The 24,923-nt window shown below is 41.7% G+C and overlaps 1 protein-coding gene across 1 annotated transcript in view; it reads right to left on the reverse strand.

Annotated features, from left to right (window-relative positions):
- The window catches only part of map1aa (microtubule-associated protein 1Aa), a 36,356-nt gene that overhangs the window by 10,645 nt on the left and 788 nt on the right, over positions 1 to 24,923 (reverse strand). Inside the window, 3 exon segments of the mRNA XM_020589874.1 lie at positions 83 to 223; positions 1,775 to 1,857; positions 24,101 to 24,202. Of these exon segments, the coding sequence (XP_020445530.1) occupies positions 83 to 223; positions 1,775 to 1,857; positions 24,101 to 24,202 (326 nt within the window).

The following is a 24,923-nucleotide window of genomic DNA, read 5'->3' on the forward strand; positions in this document are numbered from 1 at the left end:
TAGCTGTGCCTTTATAATCCCAAGTGGATCCACACACAGGCACCATAACAAAGTGTTTGGAGACAAAATGCACTGGACTTACTTGCGGGTCAGATATGATGTCAGAGAAGTGTTGCCAGGTGAAGGCTCCACCTTGCAGTTGGATGTCACCTCCCTGCTCAGAGCTCTGGCCGCTCAGTATCAGCAACTTATTCCCAGCAAGGTCAGTGATCAGTGAGCGGATCTAGGTAGAGGACAGAATAAGCACTTTAACCGCTGCTAACATTAATATTTAAAATCTTCCATACCAACATCAAAAAGCCAAATGTGCAGAAAAGATGGAAAATCTCTGTGGAGTAGCCAAAGAACAAAGCTCTACATCATCTCACATGCATCATGAATGCACTGAGCTCAATGTGTCTTTTGATTTGAGTGCTATTGAGTTTGAGAGAGAGTTAATTTTTTCCGTAATTGCTGTCACCCTGACAACGCTGAGCCACCGAGTGATAATAACACTTCTGAATGATGAACGGCGAGTGAAGAGAAGAGAAACAGCTTTCAAATCAAACCAAATACTGCAACACAAAGAGTACCTGACTAAAGGTCATTTTTTTAAGAAATGCTCAGATGCCAAATATAAATATAATAGTCTAAAATTATTCCTTCAAAGGACTGAAACACCACAGAGGGGGATAAATATCTCCGGCTCAACACCAGTCAGTCAGAACTGATGAAGCCTCTTGGATGAGAGGTGAAACGTCTTCAAGCTAGAAATCTAAGTCCAGTTGATTTTTTCTACGTTTTTTCAGTTTACTATGACCTGGATGACTGAGAATCTGCACAGACATATTCCTGGAAAAGTTTCTCCTCCTGCAGTCACTGTCGCACCAACCCAAAATAGAATGTTTAATGTTAAAAGTTTATTTTAGTCTCAGCAGCATCTTGCTCATCGCACCAATGCCCTCCCATAGTGATTTTTCCATGCACTGATGTATAAATTTCCTACTTGCTATCTTAGCTTTATCTGCTTCTTATGTGAGCTGTTCACGTTTTCCTGTGAGATCAGAGGCAGCAGCAGCTCTCGGCAGGTCGGTGTGTCATACGTATCGCCTCTAAAACCAGAGTTCTGATCTGAACGTGCAGTGAGCTTCAGCATAGCATCGCTGGCACTGCTGTGTATATGTCGTTTCTACAGTATGTGTTTTTGTTTTTTCATAACTCAGCTTATATACAGAATATAACTCAACACGACAGTCCTCACTGTCAGCTGTGACTTTATAGCTTCTTTGTGGTGTCCACGTTCAGGGGCAGTTAAATAACATTTGCTGTACATTAAAAAAGGGATTTCAATTTTAGCACCAATTTGAATAAAAACAATCTGGAGTTTTCTTATAATTCATGCATATAGAGGCTGGACAAAAACAGTAAGGAAACTACAAATTTAACCTTTTTCAAAATGTATTAGTTACTGGAGTTATATTTTTTTAAAGCACATATTTAACTAATGCTAACACTGTCAGGCAACTCTGAGGTGTCTGAGTGAGTTTATTTATAGGTAGATTATCAAGGAAGTGTCTGTGTCTGACACTGTGAGGCTTCAGCTGAGAGTGACAAAGTCTCTTCCTGTTAATTAAAAGAGTGATGGACCTCCCGCTGCAGCTAAATGCTCTGGGTTTGAACCCAAAGTCTGAACTCTTATGCCTTAAACAACTCTGTGTGATATAAACAAAAGTACAGAAGTGTCCTGCAGGAGCATCAGCGCATTGCTCTGTCATGTTGTCCAAGCGGGACTCACCTCTGAAGCAGCGGCCTCCTCTGATGGGTTCACCAATACCACTGTCTGGAGGACACCACTCTGATACTGGAGAGTCCGCTGACCTTCAGGAAACAGAAAGAACCCTTGTGACAAGGGGAAAAAGACAGAGGCTTTTCCCTAATATTTTTCTTATTACAGAAAAAAAAACACATTTATTGTTTAATGAGAATCATTATTAGGATACAGACAGAAAAAAAATGTAACTACTACAAAGTTACTGGTTATTTTGGGAAGCACTGTAGCCACTGTCCTGCATGATCAGTGTTTTAACCCTGTACTGACTATTATACTTACCTGAGACTGATTTTATTTCCCTTCAAATGACTTGGACCTGACATTTTACAGCAGTGTGAACAGACCAGGCCAGATGTCCTCAGACCAGATCTGAGCCACCTGCGTATGTGCTCCTAGACCCGATTCCTCTCCGACCTCTGACTGAGCGCTGTCAGAACGGTCAGATCAGAATCCATGTGGTCATTTTAACGTCTCCTCCTCTGCACATATGGCCTGTCATCATCATTCGGCATCGGCCCCTCACAGACCAATAACAATAAACATGGAGGAGAGTGATGATGGAGACGGGGTCAGTGGAGAGACCAGGATGTTTGACATGTGGTGGAAGTTTATGGAGAAGCTTCTGATCAGGCCAAACTGGACGGAACATATCGTAACCCAGCGGTTTGGGAGGAAACTGTGCGATTAGAGGGTCGCACACATGACCAAGTTGTTGTTCTTGTGCGCACGCGGCTCACATTTCAGTTACATCTGTGCATGTGTGGCAGTTTAAGAGCTCAGTGACATCACTTACTCATATGGATGTGAAGCATCAGAACAAACGATGAGCAATAAGGCCTGTGATGTGAATGCTTTATTACCTGAGCCATCACATGTCCTGTGGATTTGTTGGTGGTCTTTGATTTTACCTGTGTATACATTCACTAGTGTCAGTTCTGTTTGTGTTATTTAATAGTGTCTTTCACCTCACGTCTTCTGGTTGTTGTTACAAAAGTCCTGTTAACTCTACTTGTCCAAAGTCTGCATCTGGGTTCTTGATTTTCTCAAAACATCACACAAAGCTGGTTTGTAAGATAGAAGCTTCAAAGTCCTGTCTGACCAGGATCCCTTACTGATAATGTATTGCGCTACCTCCCAGCATTTGTCAACACGGTCACCCTCTATGTGCACATATAGCTGTGCATGAGCATCCTCAGCCCCACCCTGTCTTCTCTTTTGCTCACTTGTCATTTTCTGCCTCCACTGGCTGTAACTAAAGCCCCCCCACTGAGATAATCCTCCTCTTTTCATATACAACCCTGACAATATGCAAAAAGCAAAATCCCTCAGCCTCAGTGGCTGTTGCTATGGGGACGCTCTGGCTGTTTTCGCTGTTAGACGAGTTACACTGACCCACTCTGGCTGAGGGAGACGCATTGCAGCATTTCTGCAAGAGGGCGGGGAGGCCTGTGCTGCATGAGAGTAGGCACATAGCACAGGAGGTGAAGGCGAGTGTCAAACCAGCAGCGTCGTCAGCATGGAAGGCGCTTCATCAGGTGGATCTATATTTAGAAAGGAAGATGTTCCTGGCATTCCTCCACCTCAGAAATGTGAAGGAGGCTGTTTACTAAAACTCTGCTTTCCCTGCTGAAACATAGAGGCACAGGCAATGAGGGGTGAGCAAGCAGGAATTACATGCCTTAAGAGAGGTCGTTCATTAACAAGCCGCAGTTGCATGAGACACCAACAATGGTGGGTCGTTCATTAACAAGCCACAGTTGCATGAGACACCAACAATGGTGGTGACTTGCATTGTAACAGTTTTATCAGCATCTTGGGGAACGTATGAGCCGACGGATTTGTGCAAGCTAAGCCAACGTTACATCAGCAACATGTTTAATAGGTAAACATACTGGCTCAGTTTATGGATGTTTTACTGTCACGTTATTTTCTGAAGTGCATTAAAAATCTGATCATTCACCATATGCAGCATGAACACTAGTTGAGAGCAACTAGCTAATTAATAGTGGCATTCAAGTTTTCATCAACATAGTGGAAAGGATACAAAAGAAGACTCCTCACTCATTTTCATGAGATTCTGGACTTTGCACACATTTTCTTAATCTGACTAAAAATGACCAGTGGCTGGTGCTTTTCTTCTGCCAACTATACCTCGAATTTCTGTATTTTAATGATGAGTTTCATGTCTTTACTCCAATCACTGGAGATCTTCTGAAACCTGAAGAGCTTCAGGCAGGTGTGCCTGTTCACAGTGACAGAAACTGTCCAGACTGTAGCTGCATTTACTGACAGCAGTGGCCCTGGATATGGCAGTAACCAGTACCAAGATGGAGTCCACCGCGGCTAAGGCTAGGAGTTGTGTGCCAAAAATACCTTATCAGTACCTTTGAAAAACAACATGGAAGCATCTACAGTACGGTTCTGAGGGGACAAGGTAAACTGCACCTGCTGAGAGAGATCATGTGATTTGATCAAAAGGTCCAGACAGCTACAGGACAGCTATGTTTCCAAGGTCAAGGATGAACTTTCAGTCTTAGTACAATCCTTTAGCCTGTGTAATTTGTCATTTCATTTGCTGCTCAAAATAAAACCTGTGCAGAACAAAAGCCTCCCTCCACACTTGAAAATCTCAGTGAGCTGTGTAACAGTGAGTGGGTGTTTCCAGGATTAAGGAACAAATCGAGAGCAGGGCATTACTCTCTCGTGCCTCTGGTGCATGATGGGAAGCAGTTTGGAGCCTCTACTGTCTGAAGTGGCAGCGCCATGTCTCCTGCCCGCTCGGCATCAAGAAGTGGCCACAGCTTCACATGCTCAAACGCCACCGGCGACCAAGACAGGTATCAGCTGTGTGTTTGTTTGTTGGTGAAAGTAGACCTGCACCATATATGTTGCTTTGTGTGAGTCCACATGACAGCATTCTCCAACTGCAGTGGTCAAACATAAGAGAGGAAGCATTGCCTGCAGTGATTCAGTATTTCCACAGCTCAAGAATATGTGAGGAAGAAAAGCAGAGCCCTGACACAGAGACTGTAATCCACTGTGAGAACATGAAATGCAACTCCACACCACTCGTTCGTTTTCACACCTCTGCCAACACCGGGGCTCTGAATGATACCAGAAGCCAAAGTGTCGAACGTATTTTTAACCAAAGTGAACAGCAGCAAACTCACTCAAGCTGCCAAAGACTCTTTTGGCCACAGAAGCTCTTGAGAACAGACTAATTAGGTGCTACTCATTCGGTCCCCAGCTGGCTGCAGCTACGCTACGGTTCCTTCGTAACAAAGGCAATAAGTTCTGACTGGTCAGAGCCATAGAGGGGGTTGTTAGTCACAACAGCTGAATATTCACCATGCTGTAATTATAACCACATAAAACAGGATTTATTATATGTATATGAACACTCAATTTAATGGTGTTTACTTTAGTCAGCTATCTAATTATACTTCTTTTTTTTTTACATTTTAAACCATATGTTCCATATTAATGCCTGTCAGTTGGTACACCTCCTCCAGAATGAAATGCTTTTAAAGATTACTGAGCACTGAGACAGATATTGAGGGTGGATACTGCTCACGTTGGTGACTATACTGAGAGGTATCTCTGTTTTTTTTTCCTCCCCAGCTACATAAAGGAGAGGGTGCAGAATATTAGGAACACCTCTGAATATAATGTAGTCTAGTACAACACCACCTTTAACTGAGTTCAATAATAAAAATGTAATTTATACATTTGACAGTTTCACCAAAAAGCAAACGTTTTGAGCTTCATAAACACAGATGTTAAGGTGGAAGTGTTGCACTGAAGTGCATACTACCAGTGTACCTAATAAAGTGGCCACTGAGTGTATATGTGTGCAGCAGTAATACAGTAACTGCAGAAAATGAAATATTAAAGTGAATCCAAGCAACAGCGAGTTATATAAAGCACCCCAGTGTATATTTCCTCAGAGGGTGTAGCTGTGATTTGTACGTGCTGTTTTCACTGTCACTTGGATCAACACTGACGGTGAAAACAGCCGTATTCAGGTGAACCTTGAGGGAAATAACCAGAGGGCTGATGCTGCAGCAGCGGCATGGTTTTATTAGCTGCTGCAACCAACTGGCTCGTATAAAGGTTGACTTTAATGGAACTATAAACTTGTAATGATAAACAGTAGACATTCTGTAGATATTTACAAAGATGTAACTCAAGATATTTAATGAAGAAACTACAATTTGGATTTTATTTGAATGGCTCCAGTATTTTCTAAACCTGTGTTTAATTCCAGGCTGTTTTACTCCAGGAAAGGCCCATAAGTGAACATGGTCATGACTGGCTGTTAGGTCATCATCTAAGCACTTCATAAACAGTTCCGGTTCCCTTGCCCTGAAGTCAGTGGGGTTTTTGGACAGACACCTGAAATAAGTTCTGTGGTCAACACAAGGTCAGTACATTTTCACATTTTGCTCTGTAACAGAAAATACACCAGTAATGTTTTTATGTGTCTTAAAGGTGGTTGCTAACAAGTGACTAAATGAGGCTACAGAGGCTGTCTGGGCTATTACCCATCATCACGAAGACTCATTTCCTCACTAATCGGTCTTTACAGCCCCGTTGTGTTTAAACTTGTGTACTTGCAAACTATTCTGACTGACACAGCTATGATCGCTAGATCAGGTCAGGCTAAGAGGAAAGGATCCTGTAAGTACGCTAAGTCAGCTTACAAGCTGGAAGCCATGGAGGTGACGATGAAGTCATGGGGCCGTGGTGTTTATAGCCCAACAATAGATTTTTATTTCTGGAAATTGTATTTGCGCTACAAAAATTGTAAAGTGACGTTCACTTGTAAAAATTATCTTGCTGACAAAACGTGTACGTGTCAAACCGTTGTTTGTCACAGAGCTTATTTTCTGCAGTGATCCAAAAGCCTATGAAAAAATCCCATTGGCTTTTTGTCAAGGGAACCAGGGCGATGCCAACTTCTGGGTTGACCTACAAGAATACATCCCTATGGCGCTCTATTGCTTCCAGTGGAGAAGCCAGTGTCCTGCATGGTAGCATGCTGCCATCCATGTGCGAATGAAAAGCAGATTGTCAAGCACTGTCTGAATATAGTCCATTTAGCTTGTTGTACATTCCCAACATACAGTGGGTACGGAAAGTATTCAGACCCCCTTTTAAAGTACCCACTGTACCCTATACAATGGGTACTTTCCGTACCCACTGTACAGTAGCTGCTAACAACTGTATGCAAACAGCACTTACAGAGGACAGTCTTGGTATGATCAGATGTGCCCAAACAAACTGTCCTGCTAAGGAAAAGTCCAGCATCTGATCACTTCTGGGTGTTCTGCAATTTTAATCAGCTCAGTTTTGGCCTTGGGTACATTTAGAATCAATTTAGCAGATGTTTTTTGTTTTTACTGACTGGAGTGATTTTATGTATACAGATTTTTAGTTTCATACAAAGCCATCTAGGATCAGGGTTACAGTTCTTCCAAACTGACAGAAAAAATAAGGTGATTAGTCAGGAAAGGAAATTTAAACTTAATTATGAGTTACATTATCGAGACAACCCCAGAGGCTCTTTGTTGATGAGCACTGGAGTTATCGTTAAAGTTACCACTTCTTATGAGTCTTTACTGCTTTACTCAATGTGATTAATTTATTTCAGTTTTTAAAGTTTAGCACAAGCATCGAGCAGCTCTCTGTGAAAGCTAGCAGCATCCGGAACAGCCTGGAGGACGGAATTTCAATAAATGTCATTAATACCTGATCTTATATAACCTGTATAATAATGTGACATCCTGAAATGTCACTCTGTGCTGCTATAAAATCAGTATATTTCACTTCTTCTACGTGTCACCTGCTGAAACGCCAAGGTAACCAAGAGACAGAGCTTGTTAGCAGCAGAATTCAATTTGCACTGCCAACAAACTCTTCTCACTTACAGATACAGTAAACAGTCTGTGGTGTTTGACAGAATCCTGTTTAAAATATCGCTCCTGTTTACCTCATTATAAATTACGCCATGTGTCGTACATAGACATCGGTAATTGATGTGCCATAGAAACATCTTGAAGGACAGATTGGTGTTGTTCTGTATTTTATGTCAAATCAATGACAAGACCAAAACCTACACTGTGTTAATAGTTTGTCTGTGGCTCTCAGCCCCAAGACAACAGGCTTCTAATGAACAGCTCACAAATATATAGTTTCATTCTTGAAAATGGGTTTGTATTTTCCCAAGACTGCTGTAGATTTTAGCAAATGTTACTCAAACAGGAGGAAACTGTATTTGTTGGGAGCTATTTTCAGCAGCCGATGGCAACCTGTCCAGGGTGAACTCCGCCTTTCGTCCAATGTCAGCTGGGATAGGCTCCGGCTGCTCCCAACTGCTTGTTGTCATCGTTAATACATCAATTTCATATGATTTGATTAATCATTTAGTGTTAAAATAGTGAAGAATGTCTTGTCAATCAACTAATGATTGTTTCAGCAGTAGCTAACAGTGTCTGTGCACAGTGTCCTCAACCTACCGTATCTACTTCTTTTTAGTTTAATTGCCTACATTCCCCAGAATGCCTTGCTCATATGGTCTTGGTAAATGGTCTTATACATACCTTTCTATGCTTTTACAGCACACTCAAAGCACTTTCACATTATTTGGCCATTCACCCATTCGCACTCCCAAGCACTCACGCATTCACACACCAGTGACATCACCGGGAGCAACTGGGGGTTCAGTGTCTTGCTCAAGGACATCTCGACATGTTGACTGGACAAGCTGGGAATCGAACCACTAATCCTCCGGTTAGGAAACAACCCGCTCTACCTCCTGAGCCACAGCCGCCCCCTATCTGTGCCACTGCTGTTCAAAAAAGGTTGACAACACATCTCGGTGTTGCACACTGGGGGAGTGGTGGCCTGAAGGTTAGAAAAGCAAGCTTGTGACCAGAAGGTTCAACCCTAGAACCAGCATAACGCTGCTAACACCAGTGGAGCACAGACGTGTCTGTGTGCGTCTGTGAGCTCAGGGCCTGCATGGCCTCTCGGAGAGCCTTAATAAGAAAGGTCAAAATAATAGGAAGGCTGGGGTGCACTGGAAACAAAGGACTTGTCCAACCAAAACGTGCTGGAGGGTGGGGTGAAAAGCCAGCTGTCAGCGAGGGAGGTGGTTGGAGAAAACGGGGCACAACTGGATCACTCGTCTGGAGCGTTCACGGTGTTGTGCTCAGTTATACACACAAAACTGATGACCACAAAAAAGTGCTTGAGAATGATTTTTGAGTAGAGTGTGTGGCAGTATGACAGCAGAGGAGTGAATGTAACACCAGTCAGCCGGGGGCCGTGCCTCTACCAAACCAGGCCCGGCCCTGTTACTGGGCATCTAGTCTATCCACACTCCACCCTGCCTGATACCAGTGAGCTCAGCACTCGGCCTCCCCCACCCTGTGGCATTATGGGAGATCACAGAGCACACTACAGGGCGGTGTTTGTGTGTGTGTTGGGGGGTTACTTAGGAGAAACCGATTGTGTGGATGGGCTTGTCCACAGGAGAATCTAAATGAATCCACAACCAGCTGTTTTTCAGTTTCTGGCTTCAGCTTCTCAAATGTGAGCAGTTGTTCCTTTTCTTTCTCTTGTGATGGAAATGATTTGGGTTTCCAAAATATAGTGAAGTATAAAATATTTCTCCATTTCCTAATATTTTATAGACCAAATGATTAACAGATCAGTCCATCAATTTTTTTTTGCCAAGCTGCAAATCAAAGCCTGGAGATATTGAGTTTACTATCAGTTTACTAAAGCTCCAGCAAATATTCACATCCCAGAATCTGGAGCCAATTTTTGGTATTTTGTCTTAAAAATTAGATAAAAATCATTAAAATATTTGGCAATTAATTTTTTTAATTGACTAGTTTATTATTAACATTTACTGAAGATGTCACCTTGGCTTTCTAGAATATTTTTTACATTTAATGGACAAATGGTCAGTGTGGAAAATAATCTATAATAAAAATAATTCTACATCTAAAACCCAAAGGTGTTAAATGATTAAAAAAAAAAAAAACAGTCAAAAACAGTCAACTCTGAATAAGTGAAATCAGTGAATATCCGGCATCGGTGTGAGATAAATGATTAACTGGTGTCGTCGGTTATTCAGTTGACCAGCCGTATCACCAAACAGTGACCTCTGAAAATCATTGCGTTTCCATTACGTAAAATAACACAACTGACAGAATTTATGTTGTTTGTCATGCGTTTCTGGCTGACAGCTTATATTTTCAGCATGTTTGTGTAGTCGGTTGCTTATGTTCAGGGTTATTCAGAGTGGTCTTCTCCACATCCCTGCACAGTTTTCACAAGTGAATGAGCTGCTGCAGCCTGACCGGGCCACAGCCTCACAGTCGGTGAGTCAGCTGTTGCCTTTGTGTCAGAAGATGCTCTGTGGATTTTTCCCCTCACATTAAAAAGCAGGTGACCCACATGTACTCAGATGAACAGCAGCTAGTGCACAGGCCGAGGAACGTAAACCATTTGGTTAAAACGTGAATATGAGTCGGAGGCGGAAGACCTTCAATATACTCTCTCATCTAAACTGCATTTCTAAAGTAAGAGAATGAAGCACAAACGTCACATCCTTTTGTGAAATTTCTGAGAATATGGGTTTTTTTTTTTAAATAAAGTTGTATTGTTGCTTGTAAACATATAGTTTTGATATTTTCCCCTTTAGTCTGGAAACTTAACTATTTTGACCCCAAATACAAAAAACAATAAAAAACTAAAATGTTTCCAGCGTCATGTTGGAGCAGTGGCTAGCACTGTCACCTCACAGCAAGAAGGTTCCGGGTTCGATTCGGTTGTTTGTCTACATGTCATCCCTGTGATACTGGTGACCTGTCCAGGATGGACCCCGCCTCTCGCCCAGTGCCAGCTGGGATTGGCTCCAGCCCCCGCGACCCTATTCAGGAATAAGCGGTATAGATGGAAGTATTTTTCCAGCAGAATCTGTGGCACTGTGGAAAAGGGTTTAGTGTAACATTTCGCTCTAAACCAACCAAATGCTGGTTACTGCCCTTAAACCACGACGCATGTGATGTGACTGAAATGCCCCATGTAGCCTAATAAATGTTAGGAGTAAATTGTATTGAATGGCGTCTTCGGTTTACAGTGACCTCCTGTAACAGCTGACAGCAGTGACACACATCATGGTGAGCCGTTCTCTTACTCACAGACGACGCTGTCCGGCCTCTGAAAGCACCGAGCCCTTAACGCAGACTCCCGTCTCCTCTCAGTGCGATTCCTCCGCTGACTTCGACCATCTGCGTGCGGTGTCACGCTCCAGATTAACGATGCGCTGTTACACAAGCTGTCCAGCCAATCTCCAGATCACTGTCCGCCTGATTTCTGCGGCTCTATAACATGACGGAGGATGGAAATGAAGCCTCGGAAGCAGACATCGGCCGCCGTGTCTACAGAATGTGAGCGCGTCTGTGCGTCCCTCGGTGGTGTGGATGGAGCAGAGGGAGGGGCGCTGCTGCTGCTGCTGCTGGGCTGCGGAGTTGGACGAAGGCAGGATCGGCCTGGTACCGCGCAACACCTACACCGTGCTAACTGGTGGCTCGTGCTGCGTTCAGGAACCCGTGGTATATTCCTAATTCAGGTTGTGCACAGTGACCTGGCAGCGTTGGCGTGAATCAAAAAGCCTATTCTCTATTTTATAGGCATTGTCCGTCTACTCCTCATCGAGAAGATACTATGGACACCATGGTCCGAGTTTCTACGTGCAGTGATTCTTTACTCCAGGACCGCAGCAAGGATTTTAGAAATACTCAAGACATGAGAACTCCCAACACACCAAACACCACTGTTAGAAAAAAATGTGCGTTTTTAAATTGACTGGATTTATTTGTCTTCTGTACTGCTATATTAGGTGTAAATATTATTTGCCAACATGAATATCTAAATGGTATTTGAACGCCACGCTTCCAGGAATAAACTGTTTTGGAGAAATGCTGGTAAAACTATTGCATGCAAAATAACTGCAGTAAATAAGTTAGGCCTAAGATTATTTATATAGCATTTCTTGTAGATCAGACCAGCACACCATGCTTCACAATAACAGATGAAAAAAGACAAAATGCAGGCACATTACAAAAGTAATAAATCAAATAGAGATAAAAATGGCATGTTGGCTCTTGCGCTCATTTTAAGGGGTCCTCATTTAGTTTTGAGCCAGGTGCCCCCAGCAAGCCCTGATCACAACACCCCAGAGACCTATGGCAATAAAAGGCTGCAACAGATCTGTATATAGCAGTAGAACTCTACAAGTAGTGACAGGGTCCAAGGTGGCACCTCACCATCAGGAGGGTGGCCACTATGCCACTGCGACCTCACAGCCAAGCGCTGTTCCATGGGGGCCCAATAACACTAACAAATCAGTGTGTGTTAGTTTTGCTAAAGGTTGGCATGTTTCTGTGGGCTGCTAGTAAGTACATTTTAAAAAATGTGCACTGTATGTGACCAAACAACAATCTGACAACAATAAATCAGATCTTCATAGTGAGATATTGGCTCATTTAAACAAGTATAAAGGGCCTTATTCATATAGCAGACTGGATATCAGACCAGAGGCTGCCTGTACAACAGGAACATCGGATTATGAAGGCATCACTGTCTGCCGTGTGGGAAATGGTCAGCAATACTAGTAGTATCAACTACATAATAATTTAGCAAAGTTAGTAAAGTAAATGCACGAAATATGCTTTGAAATAGGAAAATGGTTGTGATTGTTCTTTTGTTAAAGGTGTTTTCCTTTTGTAGACACTTGTCAGTTGTACCACTCTACATTAATGACCATCACATTAATCTCTTTATACTGTAAGTCAATCCCAAATACCAAGTTTATTGTGGAGGTGTAGATGATGTACAAATGTAGTTTAGCTGGATAAATCTGAGTCTGCATCAGCAGTAGATTGTTGTGAGAAGGGGACTTTTCAAACAGCTGTGGCTCAAACAGCAGCTGCTGGGTGGGAACTAAAATAGTTCTGCCAGCTTGTCCCACTGTAAACCATGAATCATAAAATTTGCCTTAGAGACTGGTGCTAACAGAGGTGGGTGTTTACTGTTAAAATGTCTAGACAAAAGTTAGTTAATCTTTTCCCCTTACATAATGTCTCAGTGTTTTTGCATCTGGCTTAAATTGATTTTGTTTGATACAGACATAGCTAGAAAAGGCAGGTAGAAAAATGTGCCTGAAACTAAATATAATGAAATTCTAATTGCTGTGATTGTTCCCTTCAGATTATAAAAAGGTAAAAGTGTAACTTGTTCATCAAGGAACAAACGGTACTAAGGTTTAGAGCTTTACACGTGTACAGCACACACAGTTTTGAAGAGAGCAGTTATAAATTGGCCTCTCAAACCTGAAAGATTTTAAAATCAGCCATGATAATAATCATTATTGTTTTCCAGATTCATTTCAATGATATATGCTGTGCTAAAGGGATGTTTATATTTAGTTCTGTTACCACTTTGTGCCGGCCTGGAATGTAAGTAAATATTATTGTGTGACATGTTGTAAGGCAGTTGTTGGTTTTGCAATGCGTTTTGTGCATGTGTTTTAAAAAAAAAAGGTGAACTAGATAGATGCAGAGACATCTGCAAGAAACACTTTACCATGGATTGATAAAAACCTTTGACCATGAAACTTGAAATGTGTAATGAGTAGTGTTGTTATAGATTGCATTAAGTTGGCAATGGGCCAAGCTGTGCTGTAACACTAAACAAAGCACCTGGGGTCATATTATGGCAAAAAACAAGCCCTGGTTCAGCTGCTATCCCTGTCTTTGAACTTGAGAGTGGTTTTTGTGGGAATAAGGTTCAGTGAATGCGTCAAAACAAGACAACTACATGGCCATAGGGACTTGTGTGGTAAATCTGTCTCTGTGCATATTTTCCCTGTAGGAAGAGAGAGTCTGACAGACCTAGCACCAGTAACTAGGAAGATGCTACTACTTTTATGTCTCTTTGTGTCATTTGGAGCGGCTGTAGCCATTTTGTGTCTCTTTCTAGTTGTCTGACTTTCCACGACAGCCACTTCACACCGAGGGGCTGGCCCTCTGACCCCTGTGCCCAGAGGCCTGTTCAGTAATCCATTTATGATTCCAAGGATACATACTGTATAACACTGTTTAGATAACCCCTTTTTATTTTTGGACATGTGACATCTAAGTTAAGAATATTCGTGCAGGTTTACCAACAAGCCCCGTTAGTTACAGCACTACGGTCTCCACTAGCTTATGGTGGTACTGTCTTTGTAAAAAGCCTGTTGGTGAAACTGATGTGCATCATGTCCACTGTGCTGAAGCAGCACAGATGCGGCATCATCTCCTTAAAATGTCAGTCAGCTGTTTGCCTGGTCTGCCACGCCCTGCTCTTCAGACGCATCACTTTTCTCCATTCTGTATGTCTCAGCTACTCCAGCCCTCCGCTCCTCTCTCCACTCCTTACATCACTCTTTCACACATGGAAGGACACACACACACACACACACAGCTGTTCAAGGTCACATGGTTTTTCAGCATTTGGAGACTTTCTTTCTGAGAAGCACTGTATTACCACTACATGATTGCTTTCACCTTGAAGCTGTTTGAAGCAGCTCATCTCAAACGCAGCAGCAGCAGAATTTTCACTAAGCCTGAGCTGCTAAATATACATTTCTGAAGAGTGGTGCTATAACCCAAGGTAAGACCAAATGTATATACACCGTGTTAAAGGCATGCTTGCAGCCAACTGGTGACAACAGCCATCCTGCTTTGTAGGATTTATCAGTCCAGTGTAACCGATGTAAACCAAACACCGGCAGCTCTACATTTTTGCTAAACTGACAGCTTTATGGATGCAAATAGTCCACTGCTTTTGTCCTGAATGTACTTGCTCAACAGGTATTGGGTGTATTGCCATTTATTGTTGTACAGACATCCCTGTTCCCAAACAATGGAGCCAGTGATCCTGGTGACGCTCTTAGCTTTTCCTCAAATGCCACCATTAGGTTCACATTTGTGGTTTTAGCTTAGCTTAGTCTTCAATCCCTCCACTATAGTTACAGACAAGGCCTCTTAACATGTCTGTTGTTACCTTAATAGCCAGTGCCATAAGTCCAAATGTACAAGTCCACAGTTCCCTTCGGGCCAGTTAGTGCAGGTTATTGTCAGATCTTATTGTCAGATCATGTCTCATATACTCAAAAAGTGCCTGCACACAGATGAAGAGGTGCTCAAGATGCCACAAAACAGTTTAACAGTTTTTGATGTATTGTCACAACATTCCCAAACTGATGAATGAAGACACCCGACACAGAAAGCACTGCTGAAACAGCAAGTCAATTAACTGATAGATAAGTAATCAACTGCAATTCTGATGAATAATTAACCATTTAAGTCATGGCAATGGACAGCATATTGGAAATAGTGCCATGTAATGCAGTCAGTAAAACACATTTCTGACCACACTTTCTGTCGCTCTGGTTTGGACTGTATAGCTGTACCTAATGAAGTGGTAATTCATTGTAGCTGTCCTCCACCACAAGGACATTGCAACCATCCCTACAGACTCTCTGCTATCAGTCTTTCATGTCACGTGTGTCGATATGTGGGGTGGGTGTCGTCAGCTTCACATGAAAAGCACCGAACCAAGGGTCCTGCCTCCTGATGTACAGCCCTGTCTGCAGAGGGCCAGATCAATAACAGCTGCTGAATTATTAATCAGCACACGTCCTCCTAAGCCATACCCAAGGTGGACTCTGTTTACCAGGAATTTTTCAAGGCCTGTCTTTAATTACAATTTTACGTGCTCAATGGATAACTGGCAGTAACACAGGTGGCTCGTGGTGGCTGTAGGGTATTTTCTGAACCATATCAATCTATAGGTATTGCTCTTTAAAACACATCTCTGTGATCAGTTGTATATTTGAGCCGTTCTCAGGCAGAAATCCATGAAGAGACAGATGACTGTGGGCCAGGCATGTGCAGTGTGGGAGAGGCGCTTCTGTTGGTTCACCATTGGTACAGAAACTCCCAAGAGGGGGAACATTTTTACAGTACAGCAGAGAGAGATATTGTTATAAAATTACACAAGTTAGTGTCTGTAACAATGTTGTAATGCAGTTGTCACGCCCAGGAACTATTCCCGCTGACACTGCAGTATCATATTACTGCCCAGTCCTGATGTGTCTTCCTCCATCGCTATGGGAATGTTGTTCTGCCCTTTTTCACTTCTGTCTCCCTGCCAGTATATCTGCTGTGTGTACATGAGGAGAATGTAGCAGTGGATAATATTATACCCATGCGTCCAGTGTATGTGTGTACAGTACGTGTGCGGGGTCTTTAATACCTCAGCTCCCCTGATAGCCAGTTGAAAATGCAAATATTTCACTAATGGAGTTTCCAGTGGTTGAGCACATGATGAGTTTTCAGGTTTATCATGCATCAGCTGCTTGGAATTGTGCAACAAAACTGGTAATGGTTTGTCACTTTGGTCAACAACTATTGGATGGACTGCTATGAAAGTCTGCACAGACATCACCTGGCAGGTGAAGACTAATAATCCTGGCTTTTCAGCAGCAGCTCAGTTTTCTACATTTGTGTTTAGTGCTAGTTTTTTGTTTGGTTTATGACCAAACACCTGCAAAACTAAGACCTTTTGCCTTAGTTGCACTTTGTTTAAAAATTTAAAAGAGCTAATTATCAGTAGAGCCAGTGCAGCCTCATGGAGCTGCTAGCATGGCTGTAGATTATTTATTATAATTGGCATTAACAACAAGTACCAAGTACCAGTTGTTTCCTAATTACTAACATATTACCTTCAGTAACTAGGGCTGGGCAACATGGTTGAAATCAGTAATACGATACAATATTAATTCAAATGTTTTTCAGTGTCTGTATCTATCACAGTGTGGCACAGAGCATAGTAAAACCAGGAACAGCATTTGACTGTAAAGTACTAGTCAGCTCATTTTATTAGGTTTTTTATGATTCGCTTGAAATTATTTATTTAGTAAAGTAACAACACAATAAACAATAATATTGAATTACTGCCCAGCCTTATCAATAACAGTGAGCAGAGGGTAGATGCACTGACATAAGGATGAATCCATGGTTGTAAAAACGTTCAGACATTGATATTTGTGTGGATAAGCTCCACTGGGCTTTACTGCTCACTACTGACTACGTCTCCCCTGAGGGCTCTGTGCTGAGCAGGGTTTGCTTCTGCTGTTGGCAGTGTAGATCCACTGAGTCTTTATTAACTGCACCGTATGGGCAACAGCTGCCTGCACTGGGGGCCATTATTGCCCCCATCCTCCTCTTCCCCCTCTCCTGGGATGAAACGTGATCCTTCATAATGCCTGACTGTCCCAGTCTGATACAGAGGACCGAGGCATTAATGGACACACAGTGATGGGTGATTACCTGTGTGTCATGCTGTACCAATTTCATCATGACATAGCAAACGGTACGTCAACACTGCATGCCTCCACTGGATGTATGTAAGCCTCTTTAAGGAGCTGGATGGTTACATGATACTCCTTGGAGGAAGAATGCGTTTTGACTTTTTGCATTTGACATCACGCTATAATTAGTTCATGAATTTATTTTGTGACATAAAGCAGTTTTAATCAGCTGCTGCACATACATTAGCCAACTGAAGGAAAATGTTTTTGATTATATCCACTCTCACATTTTGTCATTTCCATTGTTACTGGCAGAGACTGCCTGTTCCCTGTGGGATTCAAACTGTGTACCAGCACACAATGGGACTCACAGGGAATGATGACAAAAATCTTGTAAAAGGCATGATGTGGCAACAAACTTCGATAAACAGTTGAGGAACTATTCAGTGAGCTTTTACTTTTACTACCTCACCATTGAATCTCCTCACATTTATCCCCGTGCCTCCGCCAGACAACATTAGATGCCCCTGTCTCAACTCTTAAGCTCTTCTGTCCCTACACTGTTTCTCGCTGTCTGTGTGTGTTTGTTTGTGATTAGTGTGCACATGTACACACTAGATGTAGAGAGTCAGACAGAGGCCTTGATGATGGCTGTGACTCCCTGGGGCACTGTCTGCCTTTCAGCACATATGCCAGAGGTCACTGCCACAGCTTTTCCATATATGCATCCGAGGTTTTGAGTTGAGACAGAAAGTCTCGCATTAGACTTTAACTTGCCTTCAACAAGTATTACCCCAGTGAGCTGTTAATGAAAACGTCCTTATGGCTTAATAACTAATTCAGCATGAACACACTGGTGGCTGATCCAGGAAAGCATTCCACATAATAACATAGAAGACTCTGTTATGATCCTGATGAGCTGGAAAGTGTTTGCTATTTCTGTCTACGCAGGCTTTGTACACATTTTGATCAATCAAGTGAAAAAGAAAAAGCAAACCAGATAGACTTTCATCTGATTATATTCCATACTGTAAGAGGAAACCTGCCATCCTGCCTTCTTGGTCTTATAGATTTTTCTGTGTTCAAGTCTGAGCCTCTCACCCATTAGCTACATATTCCTATCCAAGGCACAGACAAAGAGGAGCCATAGTGTTACCAGCAGGCAAACACCCTATAGCTGCTGTGAGAGATTATTGTAAATAAATATGAATCAGGAGTGACTCTCCAAACCCCTCTGAGCATTACCATAAAAAGAGCCACTGGACCGCAGCTCAAAATGGCCAACCTTCGATTCAAGGCTGCATTTCCACTGTCTTAGTATGATCACTTTTCCAATGTGACCTTTGCCTGCCAGCAAGCAACGTCCCACTCATCCCACTTCATCCTCTACCAGCTGAACTGTAAACATTTCCTGCGGGTGTAATAGAAATCCAGTCAGGCTAAACTGGAAACCAGTGTAGCATATAAACATTCATTCTTGGATGGATGAAATGTTTCAATAGGAAAAACAGGCATCTTTTATTTGCCTGCTCTTGCCACACAGCATCTCTGGGCACCTTTTAATCCACAGTTACTCAGCTACTACCCTTCTCCTCCACCTCCGGATGCAAAAATTGATTAATGTCTCGGTTCAATGCTTTGTTGCCTTTATGTAACTTTTTATTTTAAGACTAAGTGTTCTTTCTGGCTTTTGACTCCTTACCTGACTCCAAAGGAGAGCTGCACAAGAATTCCTATATGCCTAGACTGGCTGTTTATGCATAAATGGCAAATAGAAATCTTGACTTGACTTGGTTCATTTCAAAATGTTAATGCCAATAAGAGCTTTCCCATTATAGTTCTGATACACAGCCTGAGGAAAGCAACACTTTGAATCAGAAAATTCCCTTGAAAAGAAAGAACATATTTGTGAACATCCTGTACTTTTTTTTATGATAATGTTCTATCATTTACTTTAATCACAACAAATCCCAATGACAACACCAAAACCAACAGTGTGCTGTTGGTTTTGGTGTTTTCCTGGGATTTGCTGACAAGAAGAGAATATAGAATAACACCAGCATTCTCATGTAATTTTTTTATTTGATTTATTATACTGGCCTTGATGATCTATGGACTTTTCCTTTAGCACCACCATGTGGTTCACAGTTGTGGCTCTGAGTGAGAGTCTCGGCTACCAGTGGCTAGTGACTGTCATGAAATTTGGTGATCCTTGGACTTTTTATTCACACCAGTTCAAAGTTTTTTTTTATCCAGTACTTAATGAGCAAATACCTGCAAAAATAATAACTAAAAATGAATAACATTCCCATTAGCCTCAGTTGTACTTTGTTTTTAGTGCTAATTAACAAAAGTTAGCATGGTGACCATGGTGGACATAAACATCAGCAGTTTGATAGTGATCATGTTCGCACACTAACATTACCAATTTGTGCCAAAGTGCAGCTTCACGGACCCACTAGTATTGTTCCAGAGTTGTATAAGCAGATCCTAGCATCTACAGAGATGCTGGGATGTATTACTCCGTCCATCATTAGCTAATCAGTGCAAAGAATGCAAGGACCTACACTCTTTATTTCAGCAGGTCATTTTTCTTTTTTATTCTCTGCAGTGCTTGGAAGATAATAATCCAGACAAGATATAGAAAGGAAATAGTTCAAAGTAACTGCTGATATAATATGATAACATGAATTATTGTGTAATGATAAGAAATTTGAATGAGAAATGAGTGCAATGCTAATGCTATAATACCGTTTTTTGAGGTGGATAATCTTTTACTTCCATTTTAAAATCTACGCAGGCTGGTCTTTACAGCCGCAACGTGAGAGACAGTTACTGAAACACAATTCTCTGTGTGTGTGTGTGTGTTGCTTCAGCAGGCAGATGACAGCAGGAGATGTGTCTGCTTTAGGGTGCTGCATGCTTCAGCAGACAGATGACAGCGGGAGATGTGTCTGCTTTAGGGTGCTGCACACATCTCTGACATCTCTGTATGTTCATGTGATGCTTCCAGTTCCGTTTACCAGGATGGTTTCCTGCAGTGAGTTTCAAGACCGTGTGAGCAGTGAGGCAGGATTAACAGCTTTGAAACAGCAATCAGAGACAGAGAGAGTAGGAACTGTGTTCATCAAGCGCCACATGATACAGTTTGTGCAAACTGTATATTAGTTGTTCTGCTTTCTCATTTCTGCACTAGAATTCATCATCGTTCCTTGTGAAATTCTCATCAAGTACTCGGTATTAATCACTACATTCTATACAACAAACCAATAAATCAGATTAAGACAGGAAATCAGATGAATTATTTGCGTGTACCTGGTGAAAAGCTCACGTTTACATACAGCAGGTCAGGAACCAGATCCGTTATCGTTGCCCTTCCTTATCTGTGATCTACATTTCTGATAGATGGTAATGCTACCTGAAGGATTTTGGACATTTTTGTTTGTAGTGTCTCTGGTAAGAGACCACATACTGTAGTCTTACTGTGCAGCACATTCACGTCTGAGTTTTAAAAATAACCTATTTAAGTATGTAAACAGACTGATTTTAACTCATTGTCCTCTTCTGTTCTGTGTTTGACTGATCAGACTTGGAAACAAAGACGCCTCATGAGTGAAGATTATACTTCTCATTCTGCTACACTGATGTCTCAGTGACACCACCTCTTTCCAGTCTTTGTCATGCAAACACAAGCACGCAAAACTCCAATAAGTAAAGTATATAACTTTCATGGCCAAGAAATCTGTCATCTCTCAGCCAAATGTTTCTTACACTCCATTTACATAGACTGAACTTTTATCTTAACCAGCATTTAAGCAGTCTAGTTGCTGCAGAAAGCAGAAGGTTATTTATGTGCATATAAGATGTTAAAATTTAAATCTAAAAAGTGCTATTGGCTGCATAGCAAAGATTTTGTCAAGACGTATTTCAGTTACAAGTACAACCAAGCAGCTAGGGCAGTGTAGAAGATAACCAAGTAAATGGTGCTTTGAGCTGAATGCGAATGTCAACATGCTCACAGTTCCAGTGCTATTCTGCAGATTTTTAGCAATATAATGCTTAAAGTTGCTAATTTATATTAAAACACCAAGTTTAACCCAAATAATGTGATGGTACTAAGACTGACATAAATGATCCTGTGGGCACTATGTCTGAACTATATTTCATGGCAATACATCCAAATAGTTGTTGAGATATTTCACTTGATAATTGAAAACTTTGACCTGCTGGTGGTGCTACATGACAAGTCAAACGATGGACCAACAGGCCAACGTTGTCATCCGCAACGCTGTGACCATAGTGTGGCTAAAATAACAGTAGTATACACAGTAAAGGTCTAGAAGATATTGCAGTGAGTTACAAGGTATAAGTATACCTAAACACATAACCATATAGTCAGAAACATGACTCGTTCCAGCTATAGCAGGGTTGACCTGCCACAGCAGCAGGAGAAATATTCTGGCCAGGCTGGAACACAGAGGATGCTCTCTGGCAGACGTATTTGCATCTCTGAGTCTCCAGCAGTACTGAGCTGCACTCAGTGAACTCACATCACAAGGGGGAGAAATAAAGCAGGATGAGGAGAGCGTGTGCCGGCAGAGAGAGAGAGGAGGGGGTTCACAGCACAGAGGTGAGACAAAAGTATAGACATTTAGGTGAGAATTGTTATTTATTGCCAAAGAGTAATTCATGGGAAATTTGGAATTATTCATGAATTTACCAGGAAAGGCAGAATACAGCCACAGCGATTAGAGTCAAAACACAGACTGTGATGGTTGTTTGATTTGAAAGATGGCAGAAAGGTGATAAAACTGTTACATGCGAGCTCCAGTGCACTGATCCAAAGAGAAAACGTGTTGGTGTGTGATGCTAACAGAGATGTGAAATCCAGAGGAGGCAGTAAACGTATGCCTCCTGATGGGATTATAGTAGTTAGGTAATGACATAATGGAAAATTATGCAGAGCTGGGCTGATCCAAGATGCATCCTACATACTGCAAACCATAAATGGCACAAGATTATCCTATGGTCTAAAGGCAGCATATCAGAAAAGTGTTGCTGCTTGCATTTAAAATAGAAATCTAATTGAATTTGAAACACACATTCTTACTTACTGCCTTAATGTGGTTTCGTTTTAAAGGAGTAGCTCAACATTGTAGAATGCTTTGTTTTCTTGCTGAGCGAGGTTACAAGAAACCACTGGTGATGACCGACACAATGTACGTGCCTGGCAGAAATGGTTACAACCACTGACTGTATAGCCTATAAAAACAAATAACACTCCACACATAGTTCAACATTTTGGGCAACGCTCATTTGCTTTCTGGTTGAGTGTAAGGTGACTCTCATACCTGTCTGTTCAAATCTGGCTTAATTTAGCATGAAACATGGCTCTAGCTAAAGATTAAAAAAAAAAAATCTCATGTCCACGTGATGACAAGACCTGTGGAAGTCACTGCACTCAGCCAAGAAACAGGCTAGCACATAAACCCTGTGAAACCCCAAACTACTTGTACAAATTAGAGGCATTCTAGCTGTTTCCTTCTGCTTCCAGTCATTATGCTACATTCATCTAACAGCCTTCTGACTCTAGCTCCATGTTCAAAGCACAGACACGAGAGTCTAACTGATCTTTAGCAAGAAATCTAATAAGCTTTTCCCAAAATGTTGAGCTGTTCCTTTAAATTATATGCGTTCAGTCTTCATGTTTTCTCAGTAGTAATCCGCTGCATTCATTACGTTTAAAAGGGCACAACACCAAGCAGTCATGTGGAGTCCACGTTGTTGTTGTGAGGTGTGGGAGGGAAAGGCAACCTGAATGAGGAGGGAAGAGGAGTGGTGGAGCGGTGGTTAGCACTGTCACCTCACAGCAAAGAGGTTCCGGGTTCGATGGATGGATGGATGAATGGAATACATAATAGTTTATTCACATATCATGTTTATTTACTCATTTAAAGCCATTTAAACTGATCATCATTCTCATGTGCTCTTCTCACAATCTTTATCAGTCACCTGGAAACCAGAGCAACCCGGTCTAAATTCTTGAGATAGATTTCTATCAACAAGTGATGATTATACATTGGCAAGACACTGTTATTGTTGTGTATTGCAACGACACACACAACACTGATTTTCACTAACAGATGTGCTTATTTCCACTCTTTACATAACACTTCCAGCCAAAGAACCACGTAGGAGGAGAGGTGTGCACTAAGAATGAAGTGCATTTGTAAAATCCTTGCACAGTCAGTTCCATTTATTCAGCCCCTGCATCCTCTCTTCTCAGCTACTCCTTTGACCCCACTGAGCTACAGTAAAGGCTGAATATGCCATAGCTATTATAAATGACACATGTTTTCTTTGTAAATATTAAGCAGTTACCCGGAGCGCAGATTAACACTGGCTCCATTTGCTATCTCTCCTCAGAATCTTGTATTCTCTCAGCAGTTATTCATCACTGATTCCCACTCTGACATGCAGTCTACATGTGAGAGCCTGATCAATATTGTCTGTATGTGGACAAAGGGGACAATAGAGATGCAGCAGAGGACAAGCACATTGTTGTCAATCGGAGACTGTACACAAGCTAATCTTCTGTCTTTCATAGTGTGTCTCTGCTGTCTCTGGCGTCATGGGGACAGACATGGGTAATGAGGTGATAAGATGGTGGTATGAGCACATTAAAACCTTCCAGCTAGGCTTTGATACCATCACAACTCACAGCTGGCAATTGTTGTCTCCAAGCAACACAAAGCGATCAATGCTCATGGACATGTCACAGCTTGTACAGGCTGTAAAACAACTGCTGCAAGACAAGTTTTTAAACAGTCTAAAAGATTTGATGAACTCGGACTGACCTTTGACCTGCGCTGAAAACTGAGCGGTGTGTCTGGTCTCAAACAGCTGCAGCTCTTTGTCCAGGTCACAAACAGTCAGATCAATATTCCAGGAACGCAAACCTGTAAGAACAAAAAGTACACGAACAAATACATATTCACAACACTGAACTCTACAGTGCTTCTCTCACAGTACCTTTGTCTCCAGAAAGTCAGATGACTGACAAATATGACCTAAAGGTGAAGCACTATAATTTCAGTTTAGTCAGTATCTAAGTTTTTATAAGTAATTATAGACTGAATTTGCAGCTTAGGTAGAAAAGAGCAGTTGTTTTTACGTTGATTAAAACTCAAGTTTACCACACTATTCTTGCGTAAAGATTCAGGACATTGGGAATGGCTTTGCAGTCTAAAGTCCAAACCAACAGTCTGCATGGAGACCTTTAAAAAGGCTGCTTTATAAATCTGTCCCAAGACTCAGTCAAATGGAAGCAGTGGAATATAAGACTGGTGGCTGCAGGCAAGTACAGTATGTATGTTTGTTTATTTGTTTGCTGTGAAAAATAACTATTTACAAATATCCAAAAATATTTGGAAATTGTTTTTCAACATGTTCAGTATCTCATGGTTATACTGTATATAGCAAAATGCATTTACTCAAGTATACACATATATACATAATTACACTTAAGGTGTCAGTATTTTTCATTTTTACTACTTAATTTCTACTCCACTACATTTCAGAGGGAAATGAACAAAAACTGCCAAACATGTACCAAACATATAATGATCTTATAAATGATGATGCAGTACTATACCATTCAACTACCCACTAATGTATAAA

The sequence above is a fragment of the Monopterus albus genome, unplaced genomic scaffold (genome assembly GCF_001952655.1).
Source record: "Monopterus albus unplaced genomic scaffold, M_albus_1.0 scaffold10.1, whole genome shotgun sequence".
NCBI lineage: Eukaryota > Metazoa > Chordata > Actinopteri > Synbranchiformes > Synbranchidae > Monopterus > Monopterus albus.